Raw genomic sequence first — 12592 nt, forward strand, 5'->3', positions numbered from 1 at the left:
AATGCAGACAATTTTATGCTGTGTCATAAACCCTCTTCCTTAATAATATCAAACCGACTGCCTTAATTAGATTTCCGTGAACTAAATAGATAAAACTTAATTTAGCCTCAGGCAATTAGTTGTAAAGTTTTAGAGCTGCGAGCTGTGGCTGATTTTTATTTCATATAAATTAAGTATTTATGTGTCGTTCTAAGTTAGTTTAGATTTGTATTTGAAACACAGTTGTTAGAAAAAAGTACAAAACACAGTAAAGTATAATAGAAACAAAGTACACAAAAACAGAAACGAGTACAAAACACTTTTTAATTTTAAAATTTTATTTTACAAATATCATCACAGTAAATATATTGTTCATCATCTGTTGTCCATTTTTCATCACGACTAAACACTTTATCTTTACTCTTTGCGCAGTCACTCATCACCTCCCAATATGCTCGTGGTAACTCAAAACGATCAGATTCTTTAATATCATTAAAGACTTCAATTGGAATATTAAGTGCAAAATTTTGACGAAACAATGGTAGGATAACTTTTATTTTTACAAAGTAATATCTTGTAACTATTTTGGAGTATTGTAATGTTTTCTTATCAAATGGCATGATGATTTCAAATATCTTTCTTGTACCACCGCTCTTAACAGCTACTGTTCTAGATACTATTCCTTTAATATTATTGAACCTTTTGACGCGTTGTAATCTTGTTGCATTAAAAGCATAAGCTTCTACTAATTTCAATTTGACCCTTTTTATTTCCACATGTGTATCATTAATAATTTCATACCAAAATCTTACTATCTCACAATCACCAATTACCGAGTTTTCAATAGCAGCTTTTATTCTTATCGTATTCTTTCCTCTGGTCAATTTCGCTATTTTCTTCTTTTTATAATATTTAGCTGGTTTTCCTGGTAAACTTGGTACAAATGCTGTTCCAACTATAATCCCTTTCTTGAAACTTATAGGCAGTTGTAATAAATCTGGGGTAAAAAATTTAATTCTTATATAATAATAAATTTTGCATTTTATGTGGCAATAAATTGTATTATTTTGGTACATAAATGTAGGTGGTATATTTTCTGGGAGTTTAAAGCTAAATTTGGCTTCATATTCTCCTATGCCTAGTGAAACTTCTTCATCGACTACAACGTTATCAATAGAAACGTATTCTTCTTTATTCGTGTGCACATGTTGCTCATTATTTTGTTTATCTAATACACGTAAACGTCCACATCCTTTCAAAGAAATAATTATTTTATTAAATACAATTTTTTCATCTACTTCATACCTAATTAAGCCCGATACAGGATCTCCAGGCATGAATTCTTCATTCTCTGGTTTAGTCACTTTTATTTCACAAAAAATACTCATTTATATGTAAAGGAATATGCAATTTTTAATCAAATATTATTTACAACACAGTATAATTTGTGATGTCACAAATAAAGGACACATACACTATCACTTATTGCTGATTTTGTACTGACGTTTATCATGATAAACCAAAAAATGCAATCTACAAATGTACATATCTATAAGTACCTACAGTAACATCCAAAGGTTAAAATAATTTAACATCCATTGCCTTGAAAATATTGCTTTCATTAATGCTACTGTAACTTTTCAGCATGTGTTTATCATGGGCATTTGGTTTGTCATTGCCATTTCATCTATATGAACTGATAAAACATCACTCAATCTCTAAGACAATAAAAATTATAAAATATAATATGCAATTAAAAAAATATAAAGCTATAAAAAAATATTCATAATTTCCGGAAGGAAATTTTATTATAAATACCATATCTGATGGACATTTTGCTGGTTCCCCTAGAAATTATAGTACGTACTTTCTTTGACTACGTGTGCGCTAACTAAACTAAAATTTACACTACAGGAGAATGTTTGGATGAGAATAATAGTCCTAAAATATTACTGGTGTCACGGCAACTTACACTGTTCCTTTAGGGAGCACTATTCCATCACTATACATAAAGATGCTGTCATATACCGAAATAAAATATCACAGCTGATCGTTCATAAAATTATTAATTTATAATGAATATGTAAATATTTCAGTATATTACTTAAACAAACAGACAGAAACTGTACAAAATTAGAAGCTAGTAACCCGTTAAAATAAAAACCAATAACAGGCTTTTTTATGCAAATCGTGATGTTTATTGTAAGGCATACAAAAGGAGAGACACAAAGTGGAGTACAATCATTACATGATTGTTGTTTTTTTATCAAAGTTTGATAAAATACATTATTGCTTCGATGTCACGAATGATAAAATTTTTAATACGGCCCAGGCGCAGATAACATTTTACTGACGAAGGGTCTGGCATGCACTTGAAAATAATTTCAAATTAATTAAATTTACTACTTACATCGTAAACAGATGTTTGTTAGTATTTTAAATATAAAAATAATTTTGTATTTATTTTATTGTTACCATTAAAATTATACATTAATATAATAAAACTCTCAAGTTATTTTACTACTTTAATACCTATATAATTTTATATTCTGAATTTCAACTGCTACAATGAAATCATATTAATTAAATGGAATAATACCAATCGAGTATTACAAATGCCAAAAAGTAAAATAAAGTACAAACAAATGTATAAATAAAAATAACAAGTCACTTCCATATTTATAATCATTATAATATATATCATATAGATAAAGGCAAATAAAGATAATTGAGTGTAAATTTGTCAAATAAAATTACTACTTTACAATTCGTCATCTGTCCAGTCATCATCAAACAATTTACTGTTCTTACACTCATCCATTGTTTTCCAATATGATGGAGGTGGTTCAAAATCTTCAGTTTCTGGTACTTCTGGAACAACTGTGTTTCCTACTTCAATTGGAATTTGAAGTGTAAAATTTTGTCGTAATAATGGCAGCAGGACCTTAACGTTAATATAGTAGTATCTAACGGCTATTTTAGAATGCTGCAATGTTGCCTTATCAGTAGGTATAGTAATCTGAAAATCCATTTCTTGAGAGTTGCCGCCTTTTATTTGTGCTGTCTTAGATTGTGTTCCTTCCACCTTATTCAATCTTTTCACAGAATGTAATCCTTTGGCTTTGAACTTATGCGCTTCTACCAATTTTACTTGAACCCCTTTTATTGTCACATTTGTATCGTTCAATATTTCATAACAAAATTTTACAGTTTCACCACCACTGATTACTGAATTTTCAATACCAGCTTTTATGCTTATTGTATTATTGCCTGAGAACAATTTCACTATTTTTTTGTGTTTGCCATACATTGTTAATTCTTTTGGTAAGCTTGGAGTCAAATATGGACGTACTGTAAACACTTTCTTGTATCGTACAGGTAACTTCAGTATACCGGGTCTATCAAATTTTATTCGTATATAATAATATATTTTACATTTTATGTAATAATCAGATTCACTACTACAGTAAGCAAATGACGAAGGTATGTCTTTTGGAAGTTCAAAACTAAATTTTGTTTCATACTCTCCTATAGGTAGGGTAACTTCATTGTCAACTATCACATTATCTATGTCCACATATTCTTCTTTAGTAGTGAATTCAGGGCATTCTTTAGTTTGTCTATTTATTATGCGTATGCGACCAATTCCTTTCAGTGAAACTGTAATTTTTTTAAATGTAGTGTTTTCATCGACTGCGTACTTAATTAATCCTGACACTATATCTTCAGCAACGAATTCATCATTGCCATCTTTAGACACGTTTATTAAACAGAAAATGCCCATTTGATAGCAAAATTCAGCACTAAAATTGTAATATTACAAATAAATAGACGCGAGCACTATCTATTATCGTTTCTGAAACACTGAAGTTAGGTACGATAAAAATATTATCAATATAATCTATATTATGTTCTGTATGACTCAAAAACCAAAACAATAGTATAATTATAGGTTTTGTTTGTACGTTATTTGACCATAGAGATTAGACACCTGTTTTCTATGAATCATGGTAGGATATCATATGATTTGTCGACAATATGACACTAGGCCGTTATTATCGTGCCCTTATCACGAGACGCATATTCAATCAGATATACAAAATTAATGTTATTTGTGTGAAGTGACCCTTGGCCTAGGTAGACCACTCCCATATGGATGTATAATAAAATATACGGGTTGTTCTTTAAAATAATGATGTATCATTACCATCATTATCGTGCACGCAACTTCTTTTATCTACAGATACTGATCACATCCTGCTGTAAGAATTTGCTATCTAATTCTAAATTTCTAGTAAGAACAACACTTGGTATACTTAATAACAGGCTAGGAATTATATATAACTACCATATAGTAATTATTGTAGCTGTGACGTCGTCGAGTGGAATGAGTAGTCATGCTCACTAAAATGTCCAGACATGTGGCGGCGTAATGGGCCGCGTCATTGGGCTCCCTAAAATATGGTCGAGCGCAGTGATGGCTGGCTCATCCGTCATACTCGTGACTGATTTAATCTTATTGTATATTTATATTGGACCCAAAAAAATTAGTGCTGATTGGTAGTTTGTATTCACACGTTTCGACTTGTAAATGTAAACTTACAAGACTTATTTAAAAGAGTAACACACAAGTTTCTTGCACGTTCTTCTTGTGATGAGACAGCTTTTCGAACGAGTGGTAAATAAAAAACAAATTGTTATGACTGTTCAAAAGTGCTTAAATTAAGTTTATTTGAATAAATGATTTCCTATTCTATTCTATTCTACTTAATTTTAATACTTAGGTTTAAATTATATATCATGCTAGCTGTGTGGTTTGTTGCTAGCTTGTGTGATACATAAGCTTTATTTCTGAAAAATTTGATCAAAATCCGTTCAGTAGTTTTTACGTGAAAGAGTAACAAATGTCCATCCATATTTATAAACTTTCGCTTTTATAGTATTAAGAATAAGATTTAAGCTTTTGTTAGTTTGTTATGCTTCGTGGCGTATACCGCACTTACGGGCCGAAATCAAGTTCATGTAGTGGTTTGTGTGTGTGTGTGTGTGTATGTATTTGTGTATGTGTGTTAATAAGTATGAGGCGTGTGCATCTTATTATTATTATTAGATTTACAGAGCTGTTAAAATTGTATTTGCAGTGAATGTCATAGATAAAGTTCTATCACATTCCCTGCAAATACAAGTGAATTCAATTTCACTTGTAGCGTTCAATCGGCTTACAGAACGAGTGTATAAGGAAGGCACGTATATCTGAGCGTCCTTTCTTACAATCGACACTTCATTGGTCCACTCAATGATGCGAAATGTTTATTTCACTATCTCTATTCAATATAGATAATAATAATAAAAAGGAGAAGAAATAAAATAAACAAATTTCTGACGATCTCAAGAAGTTTTCCAAATAATTTCTGTGTCAGAGAATGAAGTCAAAAGCTTAAGTCTAAGCTTTCTAAAATTAAACTTTAATAATAATAATAATATAATCATCTTAATTCGTCTCAAATAATGAAGTGTTACAATTGCTGCTTATAACAAAATTTAAGATATTAAGCGAGACAAAACGGTTTATGGTTTGTTAACTCAGTGGGAGCAATGAGTCCACCCTCTCTGCTTTTCTGTTTATTGCTAAATTATTAAAATAAAAAATCAACTTTAGACTAGTTGACATGATGGATCTATCATGCTAACTATATGTTAGTATAAACTTGAGTTTAAGTACAATCAGTAGAGGATGTTAAGATGAGCATGAGTTCAGGTTAGTTTAGATTGGTTAAATCGTAATATATTTATTTATTGCAACTGTACTACTTATAAATAAACATGAAACATATTATTACTATGGTTTCCAATGTGAACCGGTCAACCTGATATAGCACATAACCGCGACTACGTCTTAAGAAATAAAATTTAAAAAAATCTAAAATAAAAGTAGTCTGAGTTCGTTAACATTAGCTATCTACATGTGAATGTTTCATCAAAATCGGTCCAGCCATTTCAGAGATCCGTAAGAAGAAACAAACAGATGGACAAAAAAGATTTATGTAAGTACGTACATATGTTATACGTTCAAGTATTTAATGACAACCTGTTTTTTAAACACAATCCAATACAATATGGAATTTAAAAAAAATATCCAATTATTGAAACTATATATATAAATAATAAGGGAAAAAATAGGTTTATATTTACTGTAATAGTAGAGCAAGCCGAATAGAGTGGAACATAAATATTCACGGCAAAATCTAGATTGAAACAATTGCTATCGCGCTTGTGTGAGGAAAGATGCAAGATCTCTGAATAGAGACAGAACAAAATTAAATAATGAAGAATACCTACATTACAATTTCGTTGCGTGAACACAATTCTATTAAAATGCAGTTGTTGTTTTATTCCAATTGATTAAAAAACAAAATAGTTGGACGGGTATAAAGTCGAGTCGGACTAGCTAGTAAATAAATATAACTTTCAAATATGTTATATATATTCCATTTATTATTTCAATAGGATAAACCTTTTCATTTATCAAACAACTGCAACTGTTTGTATCAAATTTGAAATTAGATTTATATATATATATATATATATATATATATATATATATATATATATATATAAATACCTAGTTATATCCAGTCTGCACCAGATAACCCAAATCATTAATTGGTTTTCTTAGATTATTGCATTTGATTATTTTCTGATAATTTGCGATACAAAAACACATAGTTAAAATAAATATTTAATATCTAAAAATGTCTTATATATCATCGTCAGTTTCATAATCATCATCACCGAATATTTTTCTCTTTTCACATTCTCCCATCACTTCCCAATACGATGGTGGTGGCGCATCAAGACATACAGCTTCATCTAACATTTCATCACCAACTTCAATAGGTATATCAAGTGTAAAATTCTGTCTAAACATTGGTAACAATACTTTAATTCTAATAAAATAATCTATAGATGCTATTGAAGAATGTTGCATTGTTTTTCTGTCAACAGGTACAACAATCGCAAAGTCAAGCTTCTGAGTACCACCACGTTGTATTGCAGGTGTCCTAGAAGTTGATTCTTCAATATTTGTAACTTTTTTCACACGATGCAAACCTTTTGCCTTAAACGAGTGTACTTCCACTAATTTCACTTTAACACCTTTCAATTCCACGTGTGTGTTATTTAATATTTCATAACCAAAAGTCACAATTTCACCGCATTTAATCACTGAGTTTTCGATATCGGCTTTTATACTTATTGTATTGTTACTGGGGAACAATTTCACTATTTTCCTTTGCTCGCCGTAAATAACTGGAGATTTTGGTAAAGTAGGTTTAAACGCTGTTCCTACTGTAATCTCTTTCTTGAACCTTTTAGGCAACGGTAACACACCACATTTTTTAAATTTAATTCTAATATAATATAATATCTTACATTTTATGTAGTAGCCACCTTTGTTACTGCAGTACACATACGAAGGTGGTATATCTTCTGGAAGTTTGAAACTAAACTTTGTTTCGTATTCCTTAGTTCCGTTTCCTTTGGACACCAACAATAAATTTTCATTGCCAACTATAACATTATCAATATCTACATATTCTTCTTTATTAGTGTATTCACGATTATGTTTCCTTTCTGTGTTTACTATACGTAAACGGCCGTGTCCTTTCAAAGAAACTGTTATTTTATGAAATACAGTTGTATCATCAACCGCGTATCTGATTAATCCTGATACTTCATCTCCTGGTCTGAATTCTTCATTGTCAGATTTAAACACGTTTATTTCACATATAACACCCATTTTATACTAAACTTTAGCGCGAAAACAGTCCTACTGAGTTGATCGATCGTCAAAAACACGCGAGTTATCTACTATTGGTTGTTAAATACTGTTATTTATTATGATAAAAGTAATAAACAGTGACTATAAATACATACATATATATATTGAATTATATAAATGCTTATAAATGTAACAAAAATATCGGCTGTCTGTACGTCATGGAAATATTTGTCTATCTGGTTCTTTGTTCATGTCATCGTGAAATCAATTATGCGACTTAACTTAAATATCTGTGAATATTAATAGAAAAAATAGAGAGGAAATTAATTATTTTACGGATCCTCTTATAGGGAATTACTGCTTACTAGCTGATTTTATAGACGTTGTCTTGTGTTAACTATCAATATTGAATTCGCAATTTTCTATCATAAGAATGTTAATAAACACAAGAAAGAATTAGCGAAATGGGTCCCATCATTCACGCGTGATTTCCTGACCAAGGGAAATAGGGATTTATTTTTATACCTATGGTTAGATTACTTCATAATCAACATTTAAAGAGGATGATGTAAATACGTGATGATTTAAGGACGATGTAAGGACGTGAGAAATAGCAAGAGCTCCGCCGACAAGAGCGTGGCTTTTAAATGATGAGATAGATTAGTTATCTCTCTACGAAGCACAGGTACGTATAAAAATAAATTCTCTTTTTTTATTATGACGGAAAAGCTATTCTTTACCTGCCAATATCATGACGGTGAAATGAAATAAACTTAGCTTAATTTAATCAATATTTAATCATATAATCCGTGGACACTATGACTACGGATGATACGATCAAATGAGTTGACTGAGTTGTCTCGTGTGTAGCGAAATCAAGATAGATTTTGAATGTATCTACCGGTCCAATTTAACCCTCATACACCGCAATTCCGGCTTACTTATGAATAGGCCGAATAGATAACTTGACTTCGGTGTAGACTGTAGAGTGACTATGGTACTATTCATTTGGCGATTGAATGGAAAGTTGTTTATGGGAAATTAATGTACACCCCATAGATTGATCCAATTTATCGATGCCCAATAATATTAATATGTACATACTTTAGAATTTATTGATTGAAATAATTTCAAAGATATTGCATTAAATGTAACAAAATTGCACACCTAATTTTATAATTTCAGAAAAAATAATAGCGAAAGACGTAAGAACTACATATAGCTATAATATGATTATCAAGTAAATTATTTATATGATTATAATCTTTTGGTTACGTAAAACAGATAACTGCTTTATTTATCGTTGAATAATAAACAAATATGCTATCGCTACTTAATCGATGCCGTTTGATGGGCATTAAAAACTCAAAAGCGTTTATTCATGGATATTTACGTATTTTTTTAATACTACTTTTGAACATAAAGGTCCAATGGTTTACTACCTGATCTAGACTCGAGAGGCTGTGAGTTCTAATCTAGTTAAAACGAAAAAAATCGTCATGTGTCAATTTATATTTATTGCTGACTCTCTAAAGATGGCGAAGGATTAAGTGCATACAACTGATATGTGAATGTTGAGATGGATGTGTGACTTGACAATTAATGATAAGATTAAGAATGAATGTATGATAAAAAGTATGAAAGTAGCGCTAGTATAGGAGAAGTTGTAGAGCATCATCAGTCTTGGTATGGGCAAGTAATGCATAGGAATGAAGATAATATCTTAAAGAGAGTGTTATCTTATAACACTGACTGTGGATATGGGTCAGAGAAAACTGAAAAGAGGTAGATGGACTATGTAAAAGATGGCAAGAAATGGTGTGAATAACAAGATGACTGCGATACAGGGATAATTGAAGAGAAAAACATATAACGCCGACTCCAAATATATGATATAAAGAAAAAACAGATTATGACTGATTCTCCAAAGAAGTAAACACCGTAAACAATATTAGCAGACAAAAATTTGTCTGCCAAAATTGTTTACTTATTTACCTGTACTTGTTTATATAGTATATAGAAATTCTGGCATTTAAACAACTAACAACATACACATTTCTCATTTTATCTGTTAAAATCAGTTATTTTATTTCAATAAAAGTTTTGTATTTATACAACAGAAAGAATAAAAATAAAATAGTAATAAAAAAATGTTACTGTATTTTTAGTATTGCAATTTTATATCAAGCCCGCTGCTGTCAAACGTTTTTAGCACGTGGTTTATGAATTAAAATTAAAATCATTCTTTCTGTCAAAGAGCATACAGTTATATGAATAATGATGTAGATAAGATAAACACATATTATTACCATAAGCAAGACAAAGAGATAACACTGGGCGGCCTTATCACTAAATAACGAACTCTTCCAGGCAACTTTGTAAAACGACATGTGTCTAAATGCGATAACAAATCTCTATTTTCTAAAGTCTGTACCACAACCGATGGTTACAAAATCATGTTCCAGGAGTTGTACTAATTTTGTATATATTGTGTATATATATATGTATATTATTTGTGTATACTATTAGTACACACATAAACACGATCGGTTAGATATATATATATGTATATATATATACATCTATTATTTTTTAGATAATAAATTTTATAATGTAATTGGTAGCATATTACAAAGTATACACTAAAAGTATTTATTTAAGATGGATATTGTTTTATTACAACATACAGAGGTTATATTTAACAACTCTATGAAAATCATACTAGTCCCTCCAGCCGTTATATGAAACCTTTATAGACATAGAGAAAACAGAATCTCCTTCTTCTTCTTTTGAACCATAAATTTATACAATTTTGTATATTATATCTAGTTTATTTCTACTGTTTTGTACTCCAAAGGTTTGATGAGTTAGTTATTTAATTCATCATAAAAATATATATATTTTAACGTCGCTAACCGTATTATCGATATCAAAGTATATGTTAAGTAATCAGCTTTGGTAACGAAATTTGGAAGAAATTAAGTGATTATTCACTTATTATAATGTCATATATTGCCTTTGACCCATATGGCAAATAGTAGTAGGTAGCGAATTACCTACGAATCTACCACGGTATTTTAATTTCTTAGATAGATAGATAGATATATAGAATATACTTTATTTGCAACGTACTTAATAGTATATGTCGAATTTATGAAAGAAAACCAAGAGAAAATACGTTGTAACTTAGACCATTAATAGAAATTAAACAAATATCTTGATTTATAAATTATTTAAGTATTATTATATAATAATGGAGATACAAATTCAATTAACTTAAAAATTCATAAATAGGTAGTATATCAAGATATACAGGCTCGTATACTATTTAATTAACATTAATTTATAAAGACATATTTATTTTAAATACTTTTACATACATAGTAATTATTTACATTTAATTTTTAAATTGTCTGTATAATTTAATATACACAATGTACAAAATACATGAGATGTAGTGTTTCCTTTATAAAGAATTCACATGTTTTGTTTATTTTAAGCATGTGCTCCAAAAATAGAATTCTTAATTACACCTAATTTTATCTGAAATTGTTTAAATTGTCTAATTCTGTAAGTGTTATGACTTAACAGCATCTGTTTTTATTGCGTCATAATACGCTGGTGGTCCATCGTACATATTATCATTTACAGTCTCATATCCTATCTGTATTGGGATTTTCATTATTATATTTGAATGAGGAAATGGAAGCACAACTGTGACATAAATGAAATAATTTCTCATTACTAATTTAGAAAATTCAATTGTAGTCAACCCTGAAGGTAAATCTATTTCTATATCCATACACTGAGTATTGCCACTTTTGATTCTGCCAGTTTTTGATTTCGTATCTATTATATCATTATAGTCTACTAATTTACTCGTCACTTTATCAGAAAATGTATACTGTTCGACTAGTTTTATTTGAACCGATTTTACGGTTACGTTTGTGTCATTATTTATTATGTAAGACAGTTTTACTTTTCCATTTGGTTCAACGATGCATGTTTGTATATCAGCTTTTATATTCACTACTCCATTCTTCTTACTGAACAGTTGTAATATTTTCTTCTGATGACCATACGTTATTGGCGTCATACGTAATCTTGGTGTGATCCCTGATTCAATATGGACAGCTTTTATAACTGTGTTGTTAAAATTTGAAGAACAACTTCTTTTAAATACAACAGTTACGTTATAAGCAATAGTGCAGTCTATTCTGTAGTTACCATTAACCGTGTTATATTTCAATGACGATGGTATATTAGATGGTAGTTTAAAATGGAATGGAATCTCGTACACGCCGATTGGAGTAATTGTATCATGACTAACAATTAAATTGTTCATTTTAATGTAGTTTTCAGCATATCTAAAAACATTTTCAGTTTGTCTATCACCTGATCTTACACTTTCAATCACAATTAACGAACCACTTCCATTTAACGAGATGTTAATTTCATTAAATATAGTATCTTCATCAACTGTGTATTTTATAACTCCAAATAAATCACTTCCAGCTTCTTGGATCACATTGGGCGATGGAAATATATTAATTTCACTGAAAACACCCATTTCACAATCCAGTCGTTTTACGAGTATGTGGTGTTTCTTAGCTCTGAGAATAATTACAGAAATGACATTGGTTGTATATTTACGAAATTATCATTCTCAATTCTATCTTATCTACTAGATAAAACAAGACACCAGTCTCTGATGTAGAAAGCACGGATTTGACTATAGATAAATCTATTTTCAGCCCAACTACGTATTAACTTGACTTACAAAATAGATGACTGTTAAATTTTTAGAGATGTACTTTTATTTTAGTATTTTTT

The 12592-nt window shown here is 29.8% G+C and overlaps 4 protein-coding genes across 4 annotated transcripts; all 4 read right to left on the reverse strand.

The window, feature by feature from the left end:
- Positions 1–308: 308 nt before the first annotated feature.
- Positions 309–1367, reverse strand: LOC131849532 (uncharacterized). The gene has a single exon (XM_059199619.1). The coding sequence runs from the start codon at positions 1365–1367 to the stop codon at positions 309–311; it is 1059 nt and encodes a 352-aa protein (XP_059055602.1).
- A 1373-nt stretch (positions 1368–2740) lies between these two features.
- On the reverse strand, positions 2741–3763 carry LOC131849517 (arrestin domain-containing protein 17-like). The gene has a single exon (XM_059199600.1). It carries the CDS (start codon positions 3761–3763, stop codon positions 2741–2743), a length of 1023 nt encoding a protein of 340 aa, XP_059055583.1.
- Positions 3764–6736: 2973 nt separating this feature from the next.
- Positions 6737–7777, reverse strand: LOC131849523 (uncharacterized). The gene has a single exon (XM_059199610.1). It carries the CDS (start codon positions 7775–7777, stop codon positions 6737–6739), a length of 1041 nt encoding a protein of 346 aa, XP_059055593.1.
- A 3559-nt stretch (positions 7778–11336) lies between these two features.
- On the reverse strand, positions 11337–12329 carry LOC131849533 (arrestin domain-containing protein 17-like). The gene has a single exon (XM_059199620.1). The coding sequence runs from the start codon at positions 12327–12329 to the stop codon at positions 11337–11339; it is 993 nt and encodes a 330-aa protein (XP_059055603.1).
- Between the last annotated feature and the right edge of the window lie 263 nt (positions 12330–12592).

Source organism: Achroia grisella, unplaced genomic scaffold (assembly GCF_030625045.1).
Source record: "Achroia grisella isolate CSIRO2021 unplaced genomic scaffold, CSIRO_AGI_Agris_v1 utg642, whole genome shotgun sequence".
Taxonomy (NCBI): Eukaryota; Metazoa; Arthropoda; class Insecta; order Lepidoptera; family Pyralidae; genus Achroia; species Achroia grisella.